Here is a 27,377-nt window from a genome sequence, read left to right as displayed (position 1 = left end):
GGATGGTGAGTGACTTGGAGGGGAACTTCCAGGTGATGGTGTTCCCATGTGTCTGCTGCCCTTGTCCTTCTAGATGGTCATAGGTTTGGTAGGTGCAGCCTAAGGAACCTATATAATATATGGAGAGATCTAGCAAACACCCAGCCATATCAACAATTGCTTCATTTAGGAGACTCACCACCATCATCTCAGGGCAACAAGAGATGTGCAATTCAATTAGTGTGTCAGTGTTGACAGGGTAATCTGCATTGTGATTGCCTGCTGAGGTTCCTGCAGGAGAAGTGTCAACTTGAGTGATTATAAAGCATTACCAATGATCACCTTTTTGGCAGATCACCAGATTTTTCCAGTTACCTGGCATAGGTGATCAAAAATTTCTTCCCTTGCTCTGTAACACACCTGAATGTTGCAAAGACTTAGCATGTTTGGCAAATTTTAGACTGGCTGCATTTGTTAATCAGGTTCAGCATATTGAGGACCAACCAGTTTGGTTCTGTTGCTCTCTCCTAATTGGATTTTTTCTTCTTAATTTCAGGCCCACAGCAGCAGAATTTTTAAAACACAAGTTTTTCCAAAAAGCCAAGGTAAGCTAGCACATCATGCCGTTGTTATGTCTGTTCAGTAAACATTGCAATTAGGCTGTTGGAATTGCATTTTAATAGGTTTCCTGAATGAGTATAGGAAATCATATCAGCTGTTTTTTTTTAAATATATTCATGGGATGTAAGCATCTCTACCAAAGTCAGTATTTATTGCCTATCCCTACTTGCCTTTGAGAAGATGATGGTAAGTTAGCTTCTTCAACCACTGCAGTCCATACGGTGAAGATAGTCCCAAGGTGATGTTAGGGAGTCCTAGGATTCAGTGAAGTTGAAGGAATGACGTTATATTTCCAAGTCATGATGGTGTGACAAGTGCTGCTGTTCCCATTCTGCCCTTCTATTTCTAGGTGGTAAAGGTCACGGATTTGGAAGGTGGTGTTAAAGGCTTGGGCAAGTTGCTGTGGTGCACCTTGCAGATGCTACACACTACAGCAATGGTGCATCTGTGGTGGGAATGAATGTTTTAACATGGTGGATGGGATACCGGCCAAGTGAGTTGCTTTATCCCGGATGATATCAAGCTGCTAGTGTTGTCCAAGCCAGTGGGGCTATTCCATCTCCCTCCTGACTCCTGACTTGCACCTTGTCGATTATAGAAAGGGCAATCAGGAGGTGAGTCATTTGCTGCAGAACATTCACCCTCTAACCTTTTCTTGCAACCATAATTTGTAATGTGCATAGTCTAGTTCAGTTTCTGTTTAGTGGTCGACCTTAGGATGTTGATGGTGGGACATTTGGCCACGGTGGAACTTTTAATGTCAAAGGAAAGTGGTTAAGCTCTTGTTAGAAATGACCTTTGCTTGGAACTTGTGTGATGCAAATGTTACCCATCACTATCGGTCTCAGCTTGCATGTTGACAGGTTCTTGCTGCATGCAAGCACAGTTGGCTTCACTCTCTGACATGCAAATTAAACTGAGCACTCTGACCATCCACTTCAGATATAAAAGCAAAATACTGTGGATGTTGGAAATCTGAAGTTAAGATACTTAAGTATTCTGCATTCATCAAAAAGGTCAGCAACATGTAACCTTAACTTTATGTTTCACTCCACAGATGCTACGAGACCTGCTGAGTATTTCTAGCATTTTCTGTTATATCCCTCCTCCTGATTATGATAGAGGGAAGGTCATTGCAAAGCCTGAAGATGGTTAGGTTCAGGACACTGCTCAAAACTCCTGTAGTGGATATCCTGCAACAATCACAACCATCTTCCTTTATGTTAGGTAGGACTAATGACTGCAGCTTGTGGAGAGTTTCTCCACCCCCGCCCCCTGTTGATGCTGCACTCAGTCAGAAACTGCTTTGATATCAAGGGCAATCGCTCTTGCTTCAACCCTGGAATTCGGTTCTTTTTTGTCCTTGCTTGGATCAAGGTTGTAATGATGACTGAGTGATGGGACAGTATTTGCTAGATTGAATTTGTCCTGCTTTGTGCGCAGGACATAACCTGGGCAATTTTCCACTTTGTTAGGTGGTAGCTCCACTAGAACAGGTTGGCTAGTGACGTGGCTAGCTCAGGAGCACAAATCTTGAGCAGTACAACAGTGATGTTGTTGGGACCCTCGGCCTTTGCTATATCTGGTAGGTTCAGCTGTTTCCTGGTCACAAGGAGTGAATTAACATGGCTAAAATTTTGTTTTCTGTGACACTGAGGCCCTCGGGTGGAGGCCAAGATGGATCAGCCACCCAGCACTTGTAACTGCAAATAGTTGCACATGCTTCAGCCTTATCTTTTACAATTCTGTGCTGGGCTCTACTATCATTGAGAACAGGATATGTTTATAGAACCACTTCTTCCTGTTAGCTGTTTAATTGTCCACCACACTTCATGTTTGGTATTGGCAGAACTGCTTAGTTTTGATCTAATCTGTTGGTTGTGGGATTGCTTGATCCATTACAGAGCATGCATGCTAAACTGTAGAAGCAGCATGTCAGGTGTGCAGAAAAATGGCAAGGGGAACTCAACCTCTAAGTAAGAAGAAGGGCGAACAAGACAAGAGCAGGCAAGAAATGGTAGAGTACTGAAAAGTGTAGAGTAACAGAGGGACCTTGGAATGTATGTCCACAGATCCCTGAAGATAACTATTCAGGCTGAGGTGGTTAAGAAAGTAATTAGGATACATTCCTTTATTAGCCAAGGCATAGAATATAAAAGCAGGAAGGTTAATGGCTAAAATGCTAATTAAACACCAGCTAACGTGTTGGGTGCCATTCTGGTCACCACATTAAATGAAGAACGTGATTATAGTTGGGAGGCTACAGAGGATTATGCCATCACAAGCTTCTGCTCGAGGGTGACATCTAAGTCATGTTTGCAAGCTTCTGCCATGCCCTTCATGTAACTGAAAAAGCTGATTCTTGACTTGCAGATCCTTGGGCACATGGGGCAAGGGGCTGCACAGGGTAGTGGAACCTAGAGTGCAGGATTCGCTTCTTCTTCTTTTCTGTCATTACCTCTGCCTCATCATTGAGGCATTGGCACTCAATGCTGCCTGATGGACAAGCTGTCACCATTCTGAACCATTTGTAGCAAGCACACCCCAGCCATTAAAGTCAATGCCGCATTTAAGGAGAGCTTCAGTGTCTTCGAAACATTTTCTTGGTCCTCTCCTTGAATTTTGGCCATTTTAACGCTTGAGAGAACAGTACTTGACAGGGGAGATTGTTTTTGGCCATCCAGTGTCCAGTCCAACAAATTTGATTTTTTGCACAAGTTTTGCCTGAATGATTGTAGATTTGGCTTCAAGAAGGACACTAGCATCCTCTTATTGAATTCGGAGGATGTGGCAGAGGCATTGCTGATAGAATTTATCTAGTGTTCTTATGTGTTTGTGATGCATGCTCCAGGTCTCGCTGCAGTGCAGGAGTGTGGTAACAACATTTTCTCTGTACACTAGGACCTCTGTTAACTTGCCTCTGCAGAGGTCTTCATTGTCAAACACTCACTGCTATAGTTTATAGGAGGCTGAACTAGGCAACTAATTCTGTGTTGGATCTCCTCACCAGTGGTGGCCTTTTGAGAAAAGTGGCTGCCAAGGTATGAGAAGTGCACAACATATTCCAGAGTTGGTGGCGTAGTGACTCTTAAATACCCTCTGAAACGGCCTAGCAAGCCATTCTGTTCTCAAGGGCAATAAATGCTGGCCTAGCATGAACGAATATAAAAGAAAAATGTATGGTCGAAAGAATACTTGCCTGACTAGGTGTGGGTTGATACAGGAACATAGGCGTAGGTATTCAGCCATTTGAGCCTGATCTGCCACTTGATTAAAATCATGGCTGTTCTGGTTGTGGTCTCAACTCCACTTTCCTGTCTGCCCCCTTGACTCCCTTGTCTTTCAAAAATCTGTCTAACGCAATGAATACATTTAATGACCCAGCCTCCAGTGCCTTCTGGGGAAGATAATTCCACAGACTAACAACCCTCAAAGAAAAAGATTCTCCTCATCTGTCTTACTCTTAAACTGTTGCCTAGTTCTAGCCTCCCCTACAAGAGGAAACAAACTCTAGTATCCACCCTATCAAGACCCCTCATGATCTTCTGTTTCAATAAGATCACCTCTCATTCTTCTAAACTCCATTGGGTATAGGCCTAACCCGTTCAACGTTTCTTCCTGATATTATAAGCCCTTCATCCCTGGAATGAGTCGAGTGAACTTTATCTGTACTGCTCAGGCAATTGTATCCTTTTTCAAATAAGGAGACCAACACTGTGTACACTACTGCTGATGTGGTCTCACCTAAGGCCATGTATAGCTGCAGTAAAACTTCCCTACTTTTATATTTCATCCCCCTTGCAATAAACACCAACATTGCATTTACCTCTTAATCGCTTGCCGCACCTGCATACTAACTTTTGGTGATTCACGTACCAGGGTACCCAGATCCTTCTGTACCACCGAGTTCTGCAATCTCTCTCCATTTAAATAGTATACTGCTTTATATTCTTCTTGCCAAAGTGAGCAAGTTCACAATTTCCCACATCATACTCCCATCTGCCAAATCTTTGCCTGCTCACTTAACCAATCTATATGCCTTTGCAGCCTCTTTACTTCCTCTTTACTTACTTTCTTACCTATCTTGGCGTCATTGGTAGATTTAGCTACCATACATTTGGCCCCTTTATCCAACTCATTGATATAGATCATAAATGGTTGAGACCCCAGCACTGATCCCTGCAGCACACCATTAGTTACAGCTCGCCAACCTGAAGACAAATTTATCCTTACACTCTGCTTTCTGTTTGCTAACCAATCCTCTATCTATACTAACATGTTACCCGCTATACCATGAGCTCTTCTTTTATGTATCAACCTTTTATGTGGCACCTTATCAAATGCCTTTTGGAAATCCAAGTACAACACACCTACAGGTTCCTCTTTATCCGCCTTCGCTGTTACTTCCTCGAATAACTAAAGTGGTTAAACGTGACTTCCCTTTCTCTCAACCATGTTGATTCTGCCTGATCCCATTTTGATTTTCTAAATATCCTGCTATAGCCTCCTTAATAATGAATTCTAGCAGTTTCCCTATGTTGAATGTTAGGCTAACTGGCGTAATAGTTTCCTGCTTTCTGCCTCCCTCCTTCATTGAATAGAGGTATTACATTTGCTATTTTCCAATTTACTGGGAATCTTCCAGAATCTAAGGAATTTTGGAAGATTATAGTCAATGCCACTACTATCTCTGCAGCCACTTATTCTAAGACCCTAGGGTGCAGGCTGTCAGGTCCTGGGGACTTGTCAGCCTTTAGGGTCTTAATAATTTTCCCAGTACCTTTTCCCTGGTGATGGTGATTGTTTTACATTCCTACCTGCACTTCACCTCTTGATTTTCAAGCATCTTCGAGAAGTTTTCTAAGTCTTCCACAGTGAAGGCAGTCACAAATACCTGTTCAACCCCTCTGCCATTTCCTTGTTTTCTGTTACCAATTTCCTAGACTGCTCTCTAGAGGACAAACACTAGTTTAGTTAATCTTTTTCTATTTAAATACTTGTAGAAGCTCTTAATATATTCTTTTATATTACCAGCTAACTTTCTTTCTCCCTTTTTTTTTAGTCATTCTTTCCTGGCTCTTACAACCTGACCAATCTTTCAACCTATCACTAGCCTTTGCAGATTTGTACAGCGTTTCTTTCAATTTGATACTATCCTTAATTTCCTTATATAGCCATTGATGATGCATTCTTCTCGAAGAATCTTTCTCACTGGTATAAATATTTGCTGCGAGTTGTTAGATATCTCCTTAAAAGTCTGCCACTGCATTTCCAATGTCCTACATTTTAAACTATTTTTCAAGTTCACTTTAGCTTGCTCTGCCTTCATACCTTTATTAACTTTATTCAGGTTTTAGACTCTCACTTGTCTCCTTCAAGCTGAATGTGAACTTCTGTCATGTTATGATCATTGTTGCCTTGAAGCCCCTTTACCATAGGTCATTAATTCTGTCTCATTGCACATTACCATATCTAGAAGTGCCTGTTTCCTGGTTGGCTCCATAACGTATTACTCTAAGAAATTGTCTTGAATATACTCTATGAACTTATTTTCCAGGCTATCTTTGCTCATTGCATTCATCCAATCTACGTGTAGATTTAAGTCACCCGTGACTATTATGGAACCTTTCTTACATACCCCATTTATTTCTTCCTGTATACTCTGTCTTACATTCTAACTACTGTTAGGGAGCCTATAAACTATTCTCAGAAGTGACCTTTTAACTTTCCTTTTTCTTATCCCTACCCAAAATGATTCTACATCCTGCTCTTTTGAGCTACGGCCATCTCTTGCTCCTGAACTATGACATCCATAATTAACAGAGCTAACTCGCCACCTTTTTCTAGTTTCCATCCTTTTTGAAATGTCAAATACCCTTCCGTATTCAGGTCCCAAACTTGCAACCATGTCTCTGTAATGGCTATCAGGTCATATCTATTTATTTCTATTTGAGCTGTCAATTCATCTGTTTTGTTACAAATGCTGCGTGCATTCAGATACAGAGCATTCAACTGTCTTATGACCATTTTTGCAATCTCTGGCTTCACCTGCTGGTGCACTTAATTTTATGCACTCTGCCCTTTCCTGCTGCACTCTGGTTATCATTGCCCAAATCGCTACCCTGCTCTATTATCTCATTGCTTCCCTTTGATTTACCATATCTCCTTATGTGATCCCTTCACCTCACTCTTAATTTAAAGCCCTCTCTACCACCCTAGTAATACGACTGATCAGAACACTGGTTCCAGGTAAAGACCACCCCAACGGTACAGCTCCCACTTTCCCCTGTACTGGTAGCAGTGCCCCATGAACTGAAACCCATTTCTCCCTCTTTGAGCCACACATCCATTACTCTAATCATACTTACCCCAAGCCAATTTGTTGTTGGCTTAGAGATATTATAATCCAGAGATTATTACGTTTGAGGTCTGCTTTTTAATTTAGCCCCTATCTGCTCATACTCCCTATGCAGAGCCTCTTTACTAGTCCTATCTATGTCATTGATGCCCATGTGGACCACAACAAGAGGACCCTCTCCCTCCCACTCCCAAGTTTTTCTCAGCACTGAGCAGATATCCCAAACCCTTGCACCAGGCAGAGAATATAGCCTTCTGCACTCTCGATCTCACTGCAGAGAACTGTCTCTGTCCTCCTGACTATACTATCTCCAACCATAATGTTCCTATTGACTTCTTCCACTTGTATGTCTTCCCTGTACTAAGATGCAGTGGTCTGCTTGATCATCCACCTTGCAGCTTCCACTCTCATCCATACAAGCTGCAAGAAACTCAAACCCATTGGAGAATTGCAAGGGCTGAGGCTCCTCCACTTCCACCTTCCCAATCCCCATTACTGCTGCACTCGCAGTCGCACCCACCTGTCTCTGACCACTGATCAAATCAGCTGGTCCTATCAGAACTGAAGTAGTTGGTTAATTGCTCTGCCATTTCGTTGTTCTCTATTATTATAAATTCTCCTGTTTTGGACTGTAAGGGACCTACATTTGCCTTCACTAATCATTTTCTTTTTTACATACATATAGAAGCTTTTACAGTCTGCTTTTATGTTCCTTGCAAGTTTACTCTCATGCTCTATTTTTCCCTCTTAATCAATCTCTTGGTCCTCTTTTGCTGAATTCTAAACTGCTCCCAATCCTCAGGCTTGCTACTTTATATGACTCCTCTTTGGATCTAATACTATCCTTAATTTCCTTTGTTAGGCATAGTTGGACCGCTTTTCCTGATGTGTTTTTGCCAGAAAGGAAAGTATAACTGTTGCAAAGCATACATTTGTTCCTTAAATATAAGCCATTGCCTATCCATCTCATGCCTTTTAATGAAGTTCCCCAATCTATCTTAGCCAGCTTGTACCTCATACCTTCATAGTTTCCATTGTTTAGATTTAGGATCCTAGTTTTGGTTTGGGCTACTTCACTTTCCATCCTAATGAAGAATTCTATCATGTTATAGTCACTGTTCCCTAAAGGACATCACTCAACAAGATTATTAAATAATCCCTTCTCATTGCACAGTACCAGATCTAGGATAGCCTGTTCCCTAATTGGTTCCTTGACGTACTGGTCTAAAAAAAACCATTGCATACACACTCCAGGAATTCAGCCGCCACAGTATTATTGCTACTTTGGTTTGTCCAGTCTTTTTTTTCGCCTGTCCTTCCTAAATATCAAGCACCCTTGAATATTCAGTTCCCAGCCTTGGTCACCCTGCAGCCATGTGTCTCATTGCAATCGTTATCATATACTCGTTTACATTAGTTTGTGCTGTTAATTTGTCTACCTTATTGGGAATGCATTCAGATAATTGCCTTTTTAACATTTTTGTACTTTTTTTTTGTACTATGGCCCTATTTGCTGCCAGCTCTTGTTTCCTGTGCCTTGCACTTTGGCTTTCTACTTTTCTGTTTTTCATTGCTATCCTTGTTTTCCTCTCTTGTGTCTCCCTGCTTAGGTTCATCCTCCTGCCACTCCAGTTTAAACCCTCCCCCACAGTACTAGTGAATACCCACTGCCCTCTGTCCCCCTCATTCTATTTTATGGTGCCTTGTTGTTCTCTCTCTCCCTTCGTGCTGTTTTATGGTGCCTTGCTGCCCTCATGTCTTTTTTATTCATTCATGGATGTTGGTGTTGCTGGCTAGGCCAGCATTTATTGCCTATCCCTAATTGCCCTTAAGCTGATGGTGAACTGTTGCCTTGAACCTCTGCAGTCCATGTGGTGTAGGTATACCCACATTTTTGTTAGGGAGGAAGTTCCAGGATTTTGGCCCAGCGATGGTGAAGCAATGGCGGTATGTTTCCAAATCAGGATGGTGAGTGGCTTGGAGGGAACTTCCAGGTGGTGATGTTCCCATGCACCTGCTGCCCTTGTCCTTCTAGATGATGGTGATCGTGGGTTTGGAAGGTTTTGTCGAAGGAGCCTTGGTGAATTCCTGCAGTGCATCTTGTAGATGGTACACACTGCTGTCACTGTGCCTCTGTGGTGGAGGGATTTGTAGATGGGGTGCCAATCAAGGGGGCTGCTTTGTCCTGGATAGTGTCTTGAGTGTTGTTGGAGCTGCGCTCATCCAGGCAAGTGAGGAGTATTCCATAACCCTCCTGACTTGTTTCTTGCAGATGGTGGACATGCTTTGGGGAATCAGGAGATGAGTTACTCGCTGCAGGATTCTTAGCCTCTGACCTGCTCTTGTAGACACAGTATTTATATAGCTAGCCCAGTTCAGTTTCTGGTCACTGGCAACCCCCAGAATGTTGACAGCGGATTCAGCGATGGTAATGTCACTGAATGTCAAGGGGTGATGGTTAAGTTCCCTCTTGTTGGAGATGGTCAGTGCCTGCCCCTTGTGTGGTGCGAATGTTACTTTGCACTTGTCAGCAAAAGCCTGGATATTGCCCAGGCCTTGTTGCATTTGGACATGGACCTCGGTATCTGAGGCATCTTGAATGCACAATGTACAGCACCAATCATCAACGAACATCCACACTTCTGACCCTATGACAGAAGGAAGGACATTGATGAAGCAGCTGAAGATGGATGGACCTAGAAAACCAACCTGAGGAACTCCTGCAGTGATGTCCTGGCACCGAGATGGCTGACCTCCAACAACCACAACCATCTTTCTTTGTGCTAGGTGTGACTCCAACCAGTGGAGAGTTTTCCCCCTGATTCCCATTTACTCCGCTTTTGCTGTGGCTCCTTGTTGGAGCCATTCTGTCAAATGCTACCTTGATTTCAAGGGAGGCCACTCCTGCCTCATCTCTGGGTTCAGCACTTTTGTCCATGTTTGAACCAAGGGTGTAATGAGGTCAGAAGCTCAGAGGCCCTGGTGGAGTGCAAACTGAGTGTCAGTGAGCAGGTTATTGCTAAGCAAGTGCCACTTGATAGCACTGTTGATGACCCCTTCCATTACTTTAGCAGTGATTGAGAGTAGACTGATGGGGTGGTAATTGGCTGGGTTGGATTTGCTTTTTGTGTACAAGACATTGTACAAAATTTCCCTGGGAAATTTTCCACATAGTCGGTTAGATGCCAGTGTTGTAGCAGTACTGGAATAGCTTGGCTCGTGGCACAGCAGGTTCTGGAGCACAAGCTTCAGTACTATTGTCGGAATATTATCAGGGCCCATCGTATCCAGTGTTTTCAGCTGTTTCTTGATATTACATGGAATGAATCAAATTGGCTGAAGACTAGCATCTGTGAAGCTGGAGACCTTTGGAGGAGACCGGGATGGACTATCCACTCGGTGTTTCTGGCTGAAGATTGTAGCAAATGCTTCAGCCTTATCTTTTGCACTGATATGCTGGGCTCCTCCGTCATTGAGGATGATGATGATGTTTGTGGAGCTTCCCCCTCCAGTGAGTTGTTTAATTGTCCACCACCATTCATGACTGGATGTGGCAGGACTGCAGAGTTTGGATCTGACCCATTGGTGGTAGGATCGCTTAGCTATGTATATCAGTTGCTGCTTATGATTTGCACGCAGATAGTCCTGTGTTGCAATTTCAGCAGGTTGACAGCTCATTTTTAGGTGCACCTGGCATGCCTTCCTGCACTCTTCATTGAACCAGGGTTGATCTCTGGTTTGGTGGTCATACAGTGTGGTGTATTCTGGGCCACGAGGTTACAGATTGTGGTTGAGTACAACTCTGCTGCTGCTGATGGCCCACAGTGCCTCACCACGGTGCCTCATGGTTGCCCATGCTTGAGTTGCTAGATCTGTCCAAAATCTATCCCACTTAGCACGGTGGTAGTGGCAGACAAATTGGAGGGTATCCTCAATGGAAAGACAGGACTTGGTCTTCACAAGGACTGTGTGGTGATCACTCCTCCTGATACTGTCGTGGATAGATGTATCTGTGGCAGGCAGTTTGGTGAGGGTGAGGCCAAGTATGTTTTTCCCTCTTGTTTCCCTCACCATCTGCTGCAGACTCAGCCCAGCAGCTATGTCCTTTAGACTTGGTCGGTCTGTAGTGGTGCTACCACCGAGCCACTCTTGGTGATGGATATTGAAATTCCCCACCCAGAGTACATTTAGCATCTTTGCCACCCTCAGTGCTTCCTCCAAGTTGGTATCCAACATGGAGGGATACTGACTCATCAGCTGAAGGGGAATGGTACATCGTAATCAGCAGAAGGTGCCCATGTTTTACTGATGCCATGAGACGTCATGGGGTCTGGAGTCGATCGTGAGGACTCCCAGGGCAACTCCCTTCCGACTGTATACCACAGTGCTGCCACCTCTGCTAGGTCTGTCCTGCCAGAGGGACAGGAGCTACCCAGGGATGGTGATGGTGGTGTCTAGGACATTATTTGTAGGTATGATTCCATGAGTATCCCTATGTCAGGCTGTTGCTTGACTGGTCTGTTAGACAGCTCTCCCAATTTTGGCCACAGCCCCCAGCCATTAGTAAGGAGAATTTGCAGAGTCAATAGGGCTGATTTTGCCTAGGTTGATGTGAGTGGCCCATCTGGTTTTCGCTGTTTAATACAACAGAGTGGCTGGCTAGGCCATTTCAGAGGGCGTTTAAAAGTCAACCACATTGCTGTGGGTCTGGAGTCAAATGGAGGCCAGACCAGGTAAGGATGGCAAATTTCCTTCCCTAAAGGACATTAGTGAACCAGATGGGTTTTTACGACAATTGGCAATGGTTTCATAGTTATCATCAGACTTGTATTTCCAAATTTTTATTCAATTCAAATTTCACCATCTGTCATGTGGTACTTGAACCCGGGTCCCTAGAGCATTGTCCTGGGTTATTAGTCCAGTGACAATACCACTATGGTACCACTGGTGGGGAGGCTTGCGCATTCCAATGATGATCTGAACAATGCCGTTGGGAGCCCCTTGATCCTTGTAGAGCCACCCATGGTGGCAAGGTCAGGGATGAGGTGCAAGTCAAAAAGTCCTCTGGGAACAGGCGGAGGAAGACTATGCATCTCATTGGCAGCAACAGCAGCAATGTGGCCGTGGTCATTCTGGTTTGACATGTCACGGAAATGTGATCACCAAACCTTCAAGATCATGTGGACAATGACGATACCTCAAGGTCCCTGCATTAAACAAAGTCATGTGCAGGGGCCATCTGCTAAGTCTTGTGGCAGTGGAGGATTTACAATTCCTACCAGGCTGTCAACCTGGGAGACCATAGCCAAGAATCTATATGCAGGTGACTAATGCATGAAGGGCATTGGACACCTGTTGGGATGGAGGTGTCTTGGGCACCTGAGACTGAGTTGTCCTCCTTCAGCATACCCTCTGTTCACCCCAAATGATGAGGGGCCTAGAAAAGGTAACCAAAAAAATAGACTTTTTTCTCCTAGCTGGGGAACCACACCCAGTGGGATCACTTCCTTTATGGTCACCGAAGGAGAAAACTCAATTTTGCAACTTGAAATGCACTGAAGGGTAGTCTCAAGAGTGACTGGTCTGGAAAGAAGAACTGCAATCGTATCACATGGACTCTAAAGACTCCAAATTGACGTTTCTTTCCTCAGTAAGACTCACCTTCCTGGGGAGGGACAGCTGAAGGAACAAGTGGAGGAAAGACTAACAGTAACCTTTAGTTGGTTATGAACTCCCCATTGTGTAAATGAAAAACTCATGACACATTGCCTGCAGCTAAGCCGAGTGTTTGGACCCAACCATCATCTGCTTCATTAATGACCTTCCCTCCATCATAAGGTCAGAAGTGGGGATATTCGCTGATGATTGCACATATTCGCTGATTGCACAATGTTCATCATTCGTGGGAACTCAGATACTGAAGCAGTCTGTGTGCATATGCAGCAAGACATGGACAACATTTAAGCTTGGGCTTATAATCGGCAAGTAACATTCGTGCTGCACAAGAGGCAGGCATTGACCACTGTCAACAAGAGAGAATTTCACTATTCCCCCTTGACCTTCAATGGTATTATGATCGCTGAATCCTCCATTATCAACATCCTGGGGGTTACCATTGACCAGAAATTTAACTGGACCAGTTATACGAATACTGTGGCTACAAGAGCAGGTCAGAGTTGGGAATTCTGCAGCAAGTAACTCACCTCTTGATTCCCCAAAGCTTGTCATCCATGTCCAAGTCGCAAGTCAGGAATGTGATGCAATACTCTCCATTTGCCTGGGGTGCAGCTCCAACAACACATGAAACTTGACAGCATCCAGGGCAAAATAGCCTGCTTGATTGGCACCTCATCCTTCAGCATTCACTCCCTCCATCACTGAAGCACAGTAGCAGCAGTGCGTGCCAACTAAGATGCACTGCAGGAACTCACCATGGCTCTTCTGACATCACCCTCCAAACCTCCAATCTCTACCTCCCTACAAGGACAAGGGCAGCAGGGAATGGGAACACTGCCACCTGCAAGGTCCCCTCCAAGCCACACCACCACCCTGATTTGGAAATATGTCGCCTGTTGCAGGGTCAGAATTCTGGAACTCCCTTCCTAACGGCACTGAGTGCGCCTACACCGCATGGACTGCGGTAGTTCAAGAAGGCAGGTCACCACCACCTTCTCAAGGCCAATTAGGGAGGGTAATAAATGCTGGCCTAGCCAGTGACCTGATGAAAGAATTTAAAAAAAAGATAGAACCAATGTGCCACTGTCATCAGCACTTATTCCCCAACCCTTGACCCGAATGAAGACATTAAGGAAAAATTCTATTCTGACCTTGAAGCTCTCACTGCCAAAAGAACAAAAGATCATCTTTCAGTGTGACTTTAATATCAGGTTCAGCTGTGACTTCAATACCTGGAGTTGAGCCATTGGGAAAAACCAATGCAAATTGTGTCTGGCATGGTGTTCCCATGCTCACAGATTTGCCACAATGTTGCAGGGAATGCAGAATTTTTACTATGAGGAAGAATTGGTTAGGAATTGTTTTTTTTTTCTCTTTTGAAACAGAGGCAGCTGAGGAAAAATGTAATTGTGATGTGTAAAATTATGTTGGACCTGGGTAGAGCGGGTAGGAAGGACCGATTTCCGTTACCGGAGATGTCAATAACTAGAGACGTGGTTTTAAAAGGGATGTGTTGCAAATATGAAGTTTATAAGTTTATTTAGTGATTCTGTTTCATTCAAGGTAAAATGAAGCAGGTTACGTGACCTCCCAATCTATGCTATGGGGGCAGTGAAGCCCAGAATGATTTACTGGGAAGAAGGTGCAACATGTTTTCACTGGTAAACAATGACCAGAGCAGCTGTGTTGACGATGGATGTACTTTGTCTCCAGGTCTCTCAGGGAGGAGTTATGAATGTCAGGCTTTATAAACAGTTATACTTTAAACTGTCTATTTAATTTCAATATAGAATGTCATTGAGAAGTCCAGAGGATAGCAAATTAGCATTTCTACTTAATACAGGTACTTAATACAAGATCCACGTGATTCGTGTTGGCATGAAATTAATTTTGGGAGGGGAGGAGTATCCCTTGTAGGATAAGGTTTTCCTAAGTTATTCCTGAACCTGTCAAACACGGGCAGTCCACAAGAACCTGGAGAGCGAAAACACTTATCGGTCTCTATGGGATCGTAGCAGAAGATTGAGGGGTGTTTTGGGCAAATTTTTTCACCAACTATTAGAATAAGGGCAACGAAGTGATTGGAAACTTGGAGGTAATGTTCCTTTCCAAGTCACACACCATCCCAATGTGGACATATGTTGTCACTTCTTTGTAGCAGGGTTGAAGTCTTGGAACTCCCTACCCAACACCATGAGAGTACCTTCGCCATACTGACTGCAGCAGTTCAAGACTCCCTACCAATTTCTTGAAGAAATTTGGGGTGGACCATAAGCCCAGGCCTTGCTAGCAATGTCCATATCCTGGGAATTTTTTTTTGTTGTTGTTGTATAACTACTCTTAAACACTGGTCAACAAACTGCTAATGAGATCTAGATGATGAAGACAACACAACTTGCATGTATGTAACTCTAACATGGGAGAAGTGACTCAAAACTTGATCAAAAAGGTTGGTTATAAGAAGGGTCTTGAAGGATGACAGGTGGAAGAATTCTTGGAGAGAATTCCAGAGCATAGGGAGCTGAAGGCATGACTGCCAATGGTTGGGTGAAGTGAGGGGTTGATTGCACAAGAGGCCAGAATCAGTAGGGCAGAGTTTGAAAGGGAGTGGTGTAGATCTGGAGGAGGTTCCATAGATAGGAAGAGGAAAGGCCATAAAGGACTTGGAATTTTAAAGCTGAAGTGTTGAGAGATCAAAAATCAACGTTGGTCAGCAAAGACATGGGCGATAGCTACGCAAGACTTGGTGTGGGATAGCCGGTAATGTCTGGTTTAGTAAGAGACAGTTGCCCAGTGATGGGGAGCAAAACCGTTGATGAGAATGCATACCCATCTCTGGGAGAAGATTGGGAATCGTCCTACTTCGCTCCAGATAAACCTACAGGCTAATGCTTGTTCATGCAAATGTCAGGGCAACAGAAATCTAACCAGTGCTCCACTGGTAAGCTATGGGGTTTACATGGTTAAACTCCTGTACAATGGGGATTTCCCAGCAATTTGTCTTGGATGCACTAAGCAGGGCTCTTCAAGTTTAGTTAGCATTAAGCTGTGCAATGGATTCTTGAGACACCAAGCTGTACTGTTACCGAGAACTGGAAAATAGGAGCCTTTCAAATGGGGCATTGAACTTGGTTTCAATCTCCACTTGAGTGCATTATAAATTTGGATAATCTATTTTATCATAGAATTGCTTGCCATAATAGCATTACTGCTTGCATTTTGTGGGGATTAGAAGTGGGGTGTTCTGTATATCTGGCCGCCATTCTGTGTGACCTTGTTCTCTTGGCCCAGAAAGTTGTTTTTTTACTTCCCTAGTTACCTTGGTAAGTTTGTAACATGCTCAAGAATCAGAGAAACCTCCGTATTATTTCTGCATAACTGGTTTTGTCATGGGCTCCCATAATCTGCCTTGACCTTGGAAGGTGACAGATTAAACATTTTATTAGACCATATGGTTCTAACTGCCACATAGATTTATTAAACAGTAAAAGAAATAACCCACAGTGGTGCACTGTAAATTTTATATTTTGTTTAATATTCTCCATTTGTGAATAGAACATAACCTAGCCATGATGGCTGTGCTCAAATATAACGTACGTGTCTTATAAATAAAAACAGTATACATTGTGGCAAGGCATAAATTAATGCAAGGCAATTTTTTTTTTTTTAAAAAGAGCATTATGCAATTGTAGGATTCACATGATTTAAAAGTTAGCATGTAAGGTAGAATTTCCAGGTGATGCCAAGCATAGGAAAGTTAAATTATGGGGATAAATCCAAGTTTTGAGACTATTTCCATTGGGATACAAAAGGTTAAATAGAGCTGTAATTATCCATTCTTATTTTCACTCTTGCCTACCCAATTAGTCAGTGCATCTCTACCAGTGGTTTTCTTCCAACCGTGTGCTATCACCTTAGGAGTTCCAAAGGATCCATTCTGGGCTCCCTACTTTTCCTTATCTAAGTGCTGAACCTTGGCAGAATCATCCACATGGGGCCAGTGAATTGGTGACAACTCAGCCTACCCCTCCACATCCTGTGGCCTTTGCATTATCCTAGTGCTGTAAGACAACAGATGGCGTATTTACATGGTGCAATTATACCACTCTCTATTGTCTATCTGCTAAAAAGTGGCTATGAAGTTGTCATATTTTTAACAAGCCAAACTGGTTCACCAATATCCTTTAAGACAGGACGTCACCATGCTTGTCCACTTTGACCTGCTTCACTCTTAAATTTCCTTTTGAAGTAGCCTATCAAACCACTGGTTCAAGAGAAAAGCACCACTTGCTCATGGCAGCTAGAGATAGGCAGTAAATTCTTAGCTTGCCAATGATGTCTCCCTACTGAGAATGAATTTAAAAAGGAACTTATATTGTGAGTGCATATGAGTCTTGGTTTTTTCTTTCCTCCTTTGACCCAGGCTTGTGTTATTTTTTGGCTAATATGTTCCAAGGCTTCTGCCGTTCTGAAATTTTCCACTTGTTGATGCATAAGAAAATTTGTGTGGTGTTTTAATTCTCTTACCCACTTTCCCAAGCATAATGTTTCCCTAGTGACATAGCTGAAACAGAATTTGCTGCATGCAGGAATCCTGACCACTCCCCAGTTACCCCAAATATAGCTTTTGTCATTAATGAAATATCAATTTTACTTTTTTAGTTTCTTCATAACTACTATTTGGGTCCTGCTTCCTTTTATCAGCTACTCGGGCAAACTCATTGCTTTCCCACAGTGCTGCTGTGTTCACTTCACTTGTAAGGACTCCAGGCCAGTCTGGGTCTTGATGTGCATCCTGCAAGCCTGGGGGATGATGTTGTCATCACAGCAGATTGTTAGCTACAAAATAAATTTACTGCTTCTCAGCTACGACCAGTCAACTGTTCAACCAAATGTCCACCGAGCAGCTACAGAGGACATTAACAGAGCAGACTGGTTAACCCATTTGTTTTAGAGCCAAGTTGTATTGCAGTTCAATTGCATGAGAGAGAATGCAAGACTTCTTGCTTCTAGAAATTGTCAAATTGAAGAGAAAACCTGTTAACTAAATTTTTTAAAATATTTTACAGAACAAGGAATATCTTGAAGAAAAATTGTTAGCTCGAGCACCTACGATAGCTGAAAGGTCAAAAAAGGTAATCTATTTCAATCCTTTTTCTGCTAATTTCTCTTTCTCCTCCCAGGAAGGCTCTTTGCTTGGTTGAAGTTCCACAGTGGATGAAATAGTGGGAGAAGGTATCCAAAGGATATGGGAAGATTTTGGAGCAGAATTTACACATTTTTCACTGTTTGGCTGAATGCTTATTTAGAATCCAGTAGTAAGCGAATGTAATTAATCCAATTACAAGCCATTCTGCTATTATAATTCAAGTAGGCTGGTGAAAATGAAATGTCTGAAGGTATGGTGCAGGATGTGCCAAAGATCTCCATGTTGCAAAACATTGCAGATGCAGTTTCACGAGCCACCTTGACGTTAAATAATACCTTTTACTTATTATTTAGCCATACTTTTCATTGTTCCACTCCATATTTCAAGCTCCTTCGAATTGCACACTGCCTCTGTTCACAGCCTCCAATCCCCTCAAGTACACTGGCTGAATACTACATCATAATATAATCTCTTTTTCATCAATTCTCCATGCTTGATTAATTTAATCAATAACTTCTGTCTCTTAATGTTGGCTCCATCCTTGGCCTTGATATGAAGAAAGACCAAGGGTGGAGCCAACATTAAGAGAAAGAAGTTATTGATTAAGCTAATCAAGCATGGAGAATTGATGAAAGAGATTACATTATGATGTAGTATTCAGCCAGTGTACTTGAGTGGATTGGAGGCTGTGAACAGAGGTGGTGTGTAATTTGAAGGAGCTTGAAATAGTGTGGAACAATGAAAAGCATAAGTATGGCTAAATAATAAGTAAAAGGTATTATTTGACCTCAAGGTGGCTCGTGAAACTGCATCTGCAATGTTTTGCAACATGGAGATCTTTGGCTCAGATCTCAGTATTCTTGATTAGCCACTTTGACCTCAAAACACTTCCATTGCTGAAAAATTAGATTTCCTCCTCCTTTAAAGGCCCTTAACTCTCACAAGCCCCAAACCATATAAGACTTGAATTCTAATCTATATCTGGGGTGCCCTTCTATTCCAGCATTGCGGATCTGTGCACAATACTCGATATACAGCTTAACTTTTGCTTCATACACTGATGTCATTAATCCTTAATGTAATATTCACAGATCATAAAACAGTACAGCAGAGAAGGAGGCAATTCAGTCCATTGAATCTGTGCTGGCTCTTTGGAAGAACAGTCTAGTTAGTCCCACAGACTCGCAGAACGGCTAAAGCACAGAGGGGGACATTTGGCCCATGTCCATGCTGGCTCTCCAAAGTGGCAATTTACCTAGTGCCACTACCCCACCTTCTCTCCCTATCCTTGCACTTTCTTCCTTTTCAGATAGCCCCAATTCACTGCTTTCTCCCTGTATCTCGGCAATTTTTTCTCCTAGTTTTGCCTAACCTCATTTACACCACTCTGGTACCCAGGTGTGTCCTGAGCACAAAAATCAGGACAAATCAAACCTGGCCAATCATCACCCATCAGTTGACTCTTCATCAGCAAAATGATGGAAGGAGTTGTCGACAGTGCTTTCAGGCAGCACTTACTAAGAAGCAACCTGCTCGCTGACGTTCAGTTTGGGTTCCACCAAGGCCATTCGGGTCCTGACTTCATTATAGCCTTAGTTCAAACATGGGCATAAGAGCTGAACTCGGTGAGGTGAGAGTGACTGCCTTTGACTTCAAGGCAGCATTTGACCGAGTGTGGCATCAAGAAGCCCTAGCAAAACTGAAGTCAATGGGAATCGGGGAAATTCTCCCCAAGCACATACCCAGCACAAAGGAAGATGATTGTGATTGTTGGAGGCTAATCATCTCAGCCCTAGGATATTGATGCAGGAGTTCCTCAAGATAGTGTCGTAGGCCCAACCATCTTCAGCTGCTTCATCAATGACCTTTCTTCCATCATAAGGTCAGAAGTGGGGATGTTTGCTGATGATTGCACAATGTTCAGCACCATTTGTGACTCTCCACACACTGAAGCAGTCAGTGGCTGTATGCAGCAAGACATGGACAATATTCAGGCTTGGGTTGGGAAGTTGGCATCGCTGGCAAGGCCAGCATTATTGCCCATCTCGAATTGCTCTTGAGAAGGTGGTGGTGAGCTCCCGCCTTGAACCGCTGCAGTCCCTGTGTTGGTACATCCACAGTAGGTACTGTTAGAGAAGGAGTTCCAGGTTGTTGACCCAGCTACAGTGAAGGAACAATGATATATTTCCCAGACTGGATGGTGAGTGGCATGGAGGGGTGGTGGTGTTCCCATGTGTCTGCTGCCCTTGTCCTCCTAGATGGTAGCAGTCATGGGTTTGGCAGGTGCTGCTTAAGGAGCCTTGGTGATTTTCTGCAGTGCATCTTGTAGATGGTACATACTGTTGCCACTGTTTGTTGTTGGTAGAGGGTGTGAATATCACCCTTCCACAAACAATCAAGTGGGCTGCATTGTCCTGGATATTGTCCAGTTTCTTGAGTGTTGTTGGAGCTGCACTCATTGAAGCAAGTGGAGAGTATTCCATCACACTCCTAACTTGTGTCTTGTAGATGGTGGACATGCTTTGGGGAGTCGAGAGGTTAGTTACTCACTGCAGGATTCCTAGCCTCTTACCAACTCTTGTAGACACCATATTTATATGGCTAGTCCAGTTCATTTTCTGGTCAAAGGTAACATCCAGCCTGTTGATAAAAGGGAATTCAGCAATGGTTATGGCATTGAATGTCAAGGGGCGATGGTTAGATTCTCTCTTGTTGGAGATGGTCATTGCCTGGCACTTGTGTAGCATGAATGTTACTTGCCACTTGTCAGACCAAGCCTGGATATTGTCCAGGTCTTGCTGCATTGAATGTGGACTACAGTATCCGAGGCATCGTGAATAGTGCTGCACATTGTGCACCATGTATATCTTCCTTCTTCTTTGTCCAAGGATTCCATTTGACCAGGCCATCAACGCTTACTGCAGATGTGGTTGTCGGGGGGTGCAATGCATTCCACTCCACAGATTCCCACATCTCATTTCCTATATTTCTGCCCTCAACCCTTCTCTCCCTCCCAAAACAAGATAGGGAAGGTGGTGGCATAGTGGTATTGTCAGTAGACTAGTATTCCAGAGACCCAGGGTAATTCTTTGGGGACCTGGGTTTGAATCCTACCATGGCAGATGGTGAAATTTGAATCCAATAAAAATCAGGAATTATAAGCCTGATGATGACCATGCAACCATTGCTGATTGTTGCAAAAACCCATCAGGTTCACAGATTCCCTGGTCTGGCCTACATGTGATTCCAGACCCACAGCAATGTGGTTGACTCTTAAAATGTCCTCTGAACAAGGGCAATTAGGGATGGGCAACAAATGCTGGCCTAGATAGTGATGCCCACATTTCATGAACAAATAAAAATAAAACTGTCCTCACCTGCCAATCTATAAGCATCCATATTCTATGGATCATGCTCCCCCATTTCTGCAACCTCCAGCACAATGCCACCAACAAACAGGGTTTTCAGCACCCTTCCCTTCCCCTCCCAGCTTTCCCTTCATGAAACCCTGATCTATTCATCAATCACCACCATTACCACTCTTTCCACTACATGCAAGCAGAGGAAATGCAATACTGCCTTTCCCTTCCTCCTTTCCTAATGTCCAGGGGCCCAAGCACATTTTCAGTGATTTACTTGTACTAATTTGAATTTAATGTACTGTATGCACTGCTTGTAATGTAGCCTCCTCCACACTGGATGGAGACCAAACACAAATTGGATGATAGCTTTGATGAACTGAGTGGTGTTCTTTTGTCTCCTAGCCAGGTGACTTGCTATTACTTAACTATATAAATTATAGCTAATGGACTAATTTAAATAAAGTTAGACAGACATGGCAGGGATGGTAGTGTGCCATGACTGCAACATGTGGGAATCTGTGGAACGCATTGCACTCCCCGACAACCACATCTGCATTAAGTTTGTGTGGTTTGATCAACTTCAGCTCAGATTTGCAGAGCTGGAGTCTGAGTTGTAGACATTGTGGAGCATCAGCGAGAGTTACTTGGGCGCTTTGTTCCAGGAGGCACTCTCACCCCTTAGGATAGGGAGAACTTTTGAGTTGGTCAATGGCCAAAGAGAGGAGGGTGTGATCAAAAGTCAGTTAGATATGGGGATCCAGCAGGTAGTGATGGAGGAGCTTCAGCCCTCCACTTTGACCAACAGGTATAAGGTGCTTGCTACCTGTGTGGATGAGAAGGACTGGAGGGTGGATGAGCAAACTGACCGTGGCACCATGGTGCAGGATGCCTTTCAAGCAGGGAGAGCGAAAAGAAGCTTGGTAGTGATAAGAGACAGTATAGCCAGGGGATAGGCACTGTTCTCTATAACCGCAACCGAGAGCTCCAAAGACCAATTTGCTTGCCCAGTGCCAGGGTTAAGCACACCTCTTCGTAGGAACCAACGACGGTGGCAGTAATGTTGATGTGGTATTTTACTGCAAGGGGATTGGAGTGCAAGAATAAAGAAGTCTTGCCACAATTTTACAGGGTTTTGGTAAGACCACATCTGGAATACTGTGTGCAGCTTTGGTCTCCACATTTTAAGAAAGGATATACCTACATTGGAGGAAGTACAGGAAAGGTCACTATATTGGTCCCAGGGACAAGGGGGTTGTCCTATGATAGGCTGAGTAAATTTGGCTTATCTCTGGAGTTTAGAAGAATGAGAGACTATCTTACTGAAACCTACAAAATTCTGAAGGGGTCTGATAACGTGGACGTTGAGAGAATTGTCCCCATTGACTGGGGAGTCTAAAACACAGGCATACTCTCAGGATAAGGGGGCCAATCATTTAGGACTGAGGTGAAAAATTTCTTCAGTCCAAGGGTTGTGAAATTTTGGAATTCTCTACCACAGATTTGTGGATGCTTCATCATTGAATACAGATAAGGCTGGTATAGACAGATTTTTGGTGTCTCAGGGAATTAAGGGACATGGGGAGCGGGCGGGAAAATGGAAGTTGAAACCCAAGATCAACCATGATCGTGTTGAATGGCAGAGCAGGCTCAATGGGCCATGTGTGTCACTCCTATTTATTGTGTTCTTATGTTCTTATGACATAGCAGAACACCATTCCTAGTTCTACCTGAGAGAGCTTGGAGAGCTACGGTCCAAATTAAGTGCAGAACATCTCTGGATTATTGCCTGAGCCACATGCGAATCGGTATCGGATCAAACAGATTAGAGAATTAAATGCATGGCTGAAAGAGTGGCGTGGGAAAGAAGGGATTTCCGTTCATGGGGCATTAGCACCACTACTGAATTTTAAAAAAAAAACTCTTCTGTTGGGATGGGCCCCACTCATACTAGGCTGGGAGTAGTGTCCTGGCGATTCACATAAAATGGGTTCTGAATGAGGCTTTAAACTAATAAAGTGGAGTGGGGAGAGGGAGGGTTCAGGTGAAGGAAGATATAGAAATCCAAAGAGAAAAATCGAGGTATAGAGCAGTGTAACGATGTGGGTAAAAACGAGCAGAACGAGACAAAGGGACAGAATTTCAGTAAATGTGCATCAGCGAGTACGATCCATGCAGGGAATAGCAGGAAAAAAAAATTAAGGCTCTTTGCTGATACTTCGTGCATCCAGGTAATAAGATAAATTGTGGCACAAAGAGAGAAAATCTGTCTATTCCAGTCTAATTGCCATTGCAGAGACATGGTTACATGGTGACCGGGGTTGTAAAATAAATATTCCAGAAAGCACAATATTTTGAAAGGATGGACAGAATGGCAAAGTAGGAAGGGTAGCCCTGATAGTAAAGGATGGCGTAAAGACGTTAGTGGGGAAGGATCTTGGCTCAGAAGAACATGAAGGTAGAATCAGTATTGGTAGAGATTAGAAATAGCAAGAGTCAGAAAACATGGGAGTAGTTTATAGGCGCTTTAACAGCAGTTATACCTCTGGACACAGTATTAAAGAAGAAATTATTTGGAGTGCGTTAACAAAAGCAATGTAATAATTGTGAGAACTTCCTTGACCAACCAAATTGATGGTCTAGATAATGAGTTCTTAGAATGTTTTCATGACAGTTTCCTGGAGCAACATGTGGAACCAACTAGGGATGAAGCTATTTTAGGTCTATTATTGTATAAGGGGTCAATGTTAATTAGCAATCTTTTACTGCAGGAACAGCCCCAGAAGATTGAATGTTAACAAATGTGACACTGTTATTCAAGAAAGGAGGGAGAGAGAAAGCAAGGAACTACAGGCCAGTTAGCCTGACATCAGGAAAGTGCTGGAATCTATTAATAAGTCTTCACAATCCAGTTGGAAAATCATAGCAGGATCAGACAAAATCAACATGGTTTTATGAAAGGGAAATCATGTTTGACAAATTTATTAGGGTTTTTCTTTTGAAGATGTAACTAGTAGGGTTAATAAAGGGGAACCAGTAGATGTAGTATAACTGGATTTCTAAAAAGCATTCAATAAGGTGCTACCCAAAAGGTTAATAGGCAAGATAAGGACTCATGGAGCTGGGGTAATATATTAGCATGGGTAGAGGATTAGTTAACAGGCAGAAGAGAAAGTGCTCAAGTTGGCAGGCTGTGACTAGAGAAAGGTTGCAAGGATCAGTGCTGGGGCCATGGCTATTTACAATCTATATTGATATCTTAGACTTAGAGACAGAGTAATGAGTCTAAGTTTGCTGAGGATACCAAGCTACGTGGAAATGTAAACTGTGGGGAGGACGCAGGCTGTAATGAGAGATTAAAAACTGGAATAACTCGGGTCTGGCAGCTTCTGCCAGACCTACGTTTTTCCAGCACTTTTCTGGTTTTATTTCAGATCTCCATCCGTGGTGTTTTGCTTTTATTTTATTAGAGATATAGACAGTTTAAGTGGGCAACAAGATGGCAGATGGAGTATACTGTGGGGAAGTGAGAGGTTATTCACTTTGGTCATAAGAATAGAATATTTTTAAAAGGTTTGAAACTTGTAAATGTTGATCTTCAGATAGACTTGTGTACTCGTACAAGGAATATAAAGTTTGCATGCAGGGTACAGCAAGCAATTAGGAGGACAGATGGCATGTTGACCTTTTATTGCGAGGGGTTCGGAGTACAGGAATAAAGAAGCCTTGCTACAATTGTACAGGGCTTTGGTGAGACCACACCTGGAGTACTATGAACAGTTTTGGTCTCCATATTTAAGGAAATAGTTTCATTGGAGGCAGTAGTGTGAAGGTTCACTAAATCGGGATGAGAGGATTGCTCTGAGAGGCTGAGTAAATTGGGCCTACATTCTCGAGTTTAGAAGAATGAGCACTGATCTAATTGAAACATAAGTTTCTGAAGGGGCTGGACAGAGTCATGCGGACTCGAAACCTTAACTGTGCTCCTCTCCACAGATGCTGCCAGACCTGTTGAGTTTTTCCAGGTATTTTTGTTTTTGTTTTAGACACTGAGAGGCTGCTTCCGGTGGCTAAGGAATCTAGAGCACAGTCTCAGGATAAGGAATTGATTATTTTGGACTGAGATGAGAAATTCTTTTCACACAGAAAAGGTTATGAATCTTTGGAATTTTCCACAGGGTTGTGGATGCTCTATCATTAACTATATTTAAGGCTGGGGATATACAGATTTTTGATCTCTCTAGGAAATCAAAGGATATGGGGAGCGGGCAGAAAAGTGGATTAAAGCCCAAGATCAGACATGATTGTATTGAACGGTAAAACAGGCTCAATGGACTGTATGGTCTACTCCTGTTCTTGTTCCTGTTGTGTTCTTCTGTTCTTGTGAACGCCTCCATTCAGTTGGCAAGTGTGACCCTGAGCTTCCAGTTACTTGCCATTTTAATTTTGCCTCTCTGTCCTTAGCCTCCTGCACATGCAGTGAAGCTCGCAGAGCAGCACCTTAACTTTACGTTGTATTTCTGCTGTTGTGTTTTTCAGTTCCTTCAGATCATCTTTTCATAAAATCATAGAAACTTACTGTACAGAAGGAGACCATTCAGCTTGTCATACCTATGTTGGCTCTTTGAAAGCAGTCATGCTTATTCTTCCACCTCGCTTTTTGTCCATACCCAAGTAAATTCCTCACCAAGTACATATCCAACGTTTAAACTTATTTAGTGGATCATTTTCTATATCCTTTTTGGGGAGAGCTTTCCAGATCCTGAGTTGGGCAGGGAGGGTGAGTGGTGGAATTTTCCCTGTGTACCCCCACCTCACCCTACCCTGATCTTGTAGAATTTTTTTCAAATCATTGACCTCTGGTTTTTAAACTGCTCACCAAAGAAAATGTTTTTTCCTTATCTACTCTATCAAAACCTCTTATCTTGGAAACCTCTTGGGTTATCTCCTGTCCTTCTCTGTTCTAAGGTGAAAAATCCTAACTTTTCCTATCTCTCTTCACAACTGGGCCTCCTTATCCCCTGGTAACGTCCGCTGTACTCATATCTTCCCTGAAATTCAGTTTTCAGAATTGTGCACAGTAGTTCAGCTTGAGGCCTAACAAATGATTTAGAAAAAGTTCCAGCATGATCTCTTCAGTTTTTAATTTTTTGATATTTCGGTTTATAAATCCAAGTAACCTAATAATCAGAGTTGACGTTTCGAGTCCTCATGACCCATCGACAGAACTTGAGTGAATCCAAGAAAGGGGTGAAATATAAGCTGGTTTAAGGTGTGTGTGTGTGGGGGTGTGGGGGGGTGGGAGAAGTGGAGGGGGTTGGTGTGGTTGTAGGGACGAACAAGCAGTAATAGAAGCAGATCATCAAAAGATGTCACAGACAACAGAACAAAAGAACACAGATGTTAAAGTTGGTGATATTATCTAAACGAATGTGCTAATTAAGAATGGATGGTAGGGCACTCAATGTATAGCTCTAGTGGGGGTGGGGGGGAGTATGTGTTCTTTTGTTCTGTTGTCTGTGACATCTTTTGATGACCTGCTTCTATTGCTGCTTGTTTGTCCCTACAACCACACCAACCCCCTCCACTTCTCTCCCCCCACCCAAACCCCCCCCACACACCTTAAACCAGCTTATATTTCACCCCTTCCTTGGATTCACTCAAGTTCTGTCGAAGGGTCATGAGGACTCGAAACGTCAACTCTTCTTCTCCGCCGATGCTGCCAGACCTGCTGAGTTTTTCCAGGTAATTCTGTTTTTGTTTTGGATTTCCAGCATCCGCAGTTTTTTTGTTTTTGTTTTTAACCTAATAATCACCTCATCAACTTGCCCTGCCATCTTTATGTATTTGTCTGAATGTGTTCCTTAATTCTATGGGCTTCCATATTCTTAACATAACTCCTCTGTGGCACTATGTCAATGCCTCTTAACAGTCCTTTTTTAAAATTTTTTCACAGACGTGTGTGTCGTTGGTGAGGCCAGCATTTACTGCCCATCCCTGACTGCCATGAGAGGGTGGTGGTGAGCTGCCTAAGTACACCCAGTGCGCTGTTAGGTAGGGAGTTCCAGGATTTTGACCCAGTGACAGTGAAAGAACAGCAATATAGTTCCAAGTCGGGATGGTGTGTGGCTTGGAGGGGAACTTGCAGGTGATAGTGTTTCCATACATCTGCTGCCCTTGTCCTTTTGGGTGTTGAGATCTCGGGTTTGGAAGGTGCTGTCAAAGGAGCCTAGGT

The 27,377-nt window shown here is 43.2% G+C and overlaps 1 protein-coding gene across 3 annotated transcripts in view; it reads left to right on the top strand.

Moving 5' to 3' along the window:
* oxsr1b (oxidative stress responsive kinase 1b) overlaps nucleotides 1-27,377 on the top strand; it is a 250,226-nt gene that overhangs the window by 172,883 nt on the left and 49,966 nt on the right. For all 3 annotated transcript variants that reach the window (XR_005943301.1, XM_041189580.1, XM_041189579.1), the window contains 2 exons: nucleotides 536-584; nucleotides 17,704-17,769. Coding sequence is in view for 2 of the 3 variants with exons in the window: in XM_041189580.1 (XP_041045514.1) it covers nucleotides 536-584; nucleotides 17,704-17,769 (115 nt within the window). In the remaining variant the exon portion in view is untranslated. The remainder of the gene's footprint in view (nucleotides 1-535; nucleotides 585-17,703; nucleotides 17,770-27,377) is intronic.

This window comes from Carcharodon carcharias, chromosome 6, assembly GCF_017639515.1.
Source record: "Carcharodon carcharias isolate sCarCar2 chromosome 6, sCarCar2.pri, whole genome shotgun sequence".
NCBI lineage: Eukaryota > Metazoa > Chordata > Chondrichthyes > Lamniformes > Lamnidae > Carcharodon > Carcharodon carcharias.
The sequence above is the reverse complement of the archived record's forward strand: the minus strand, read 5'-3'. Positions and strand labels throughout refer to the sequence as shown.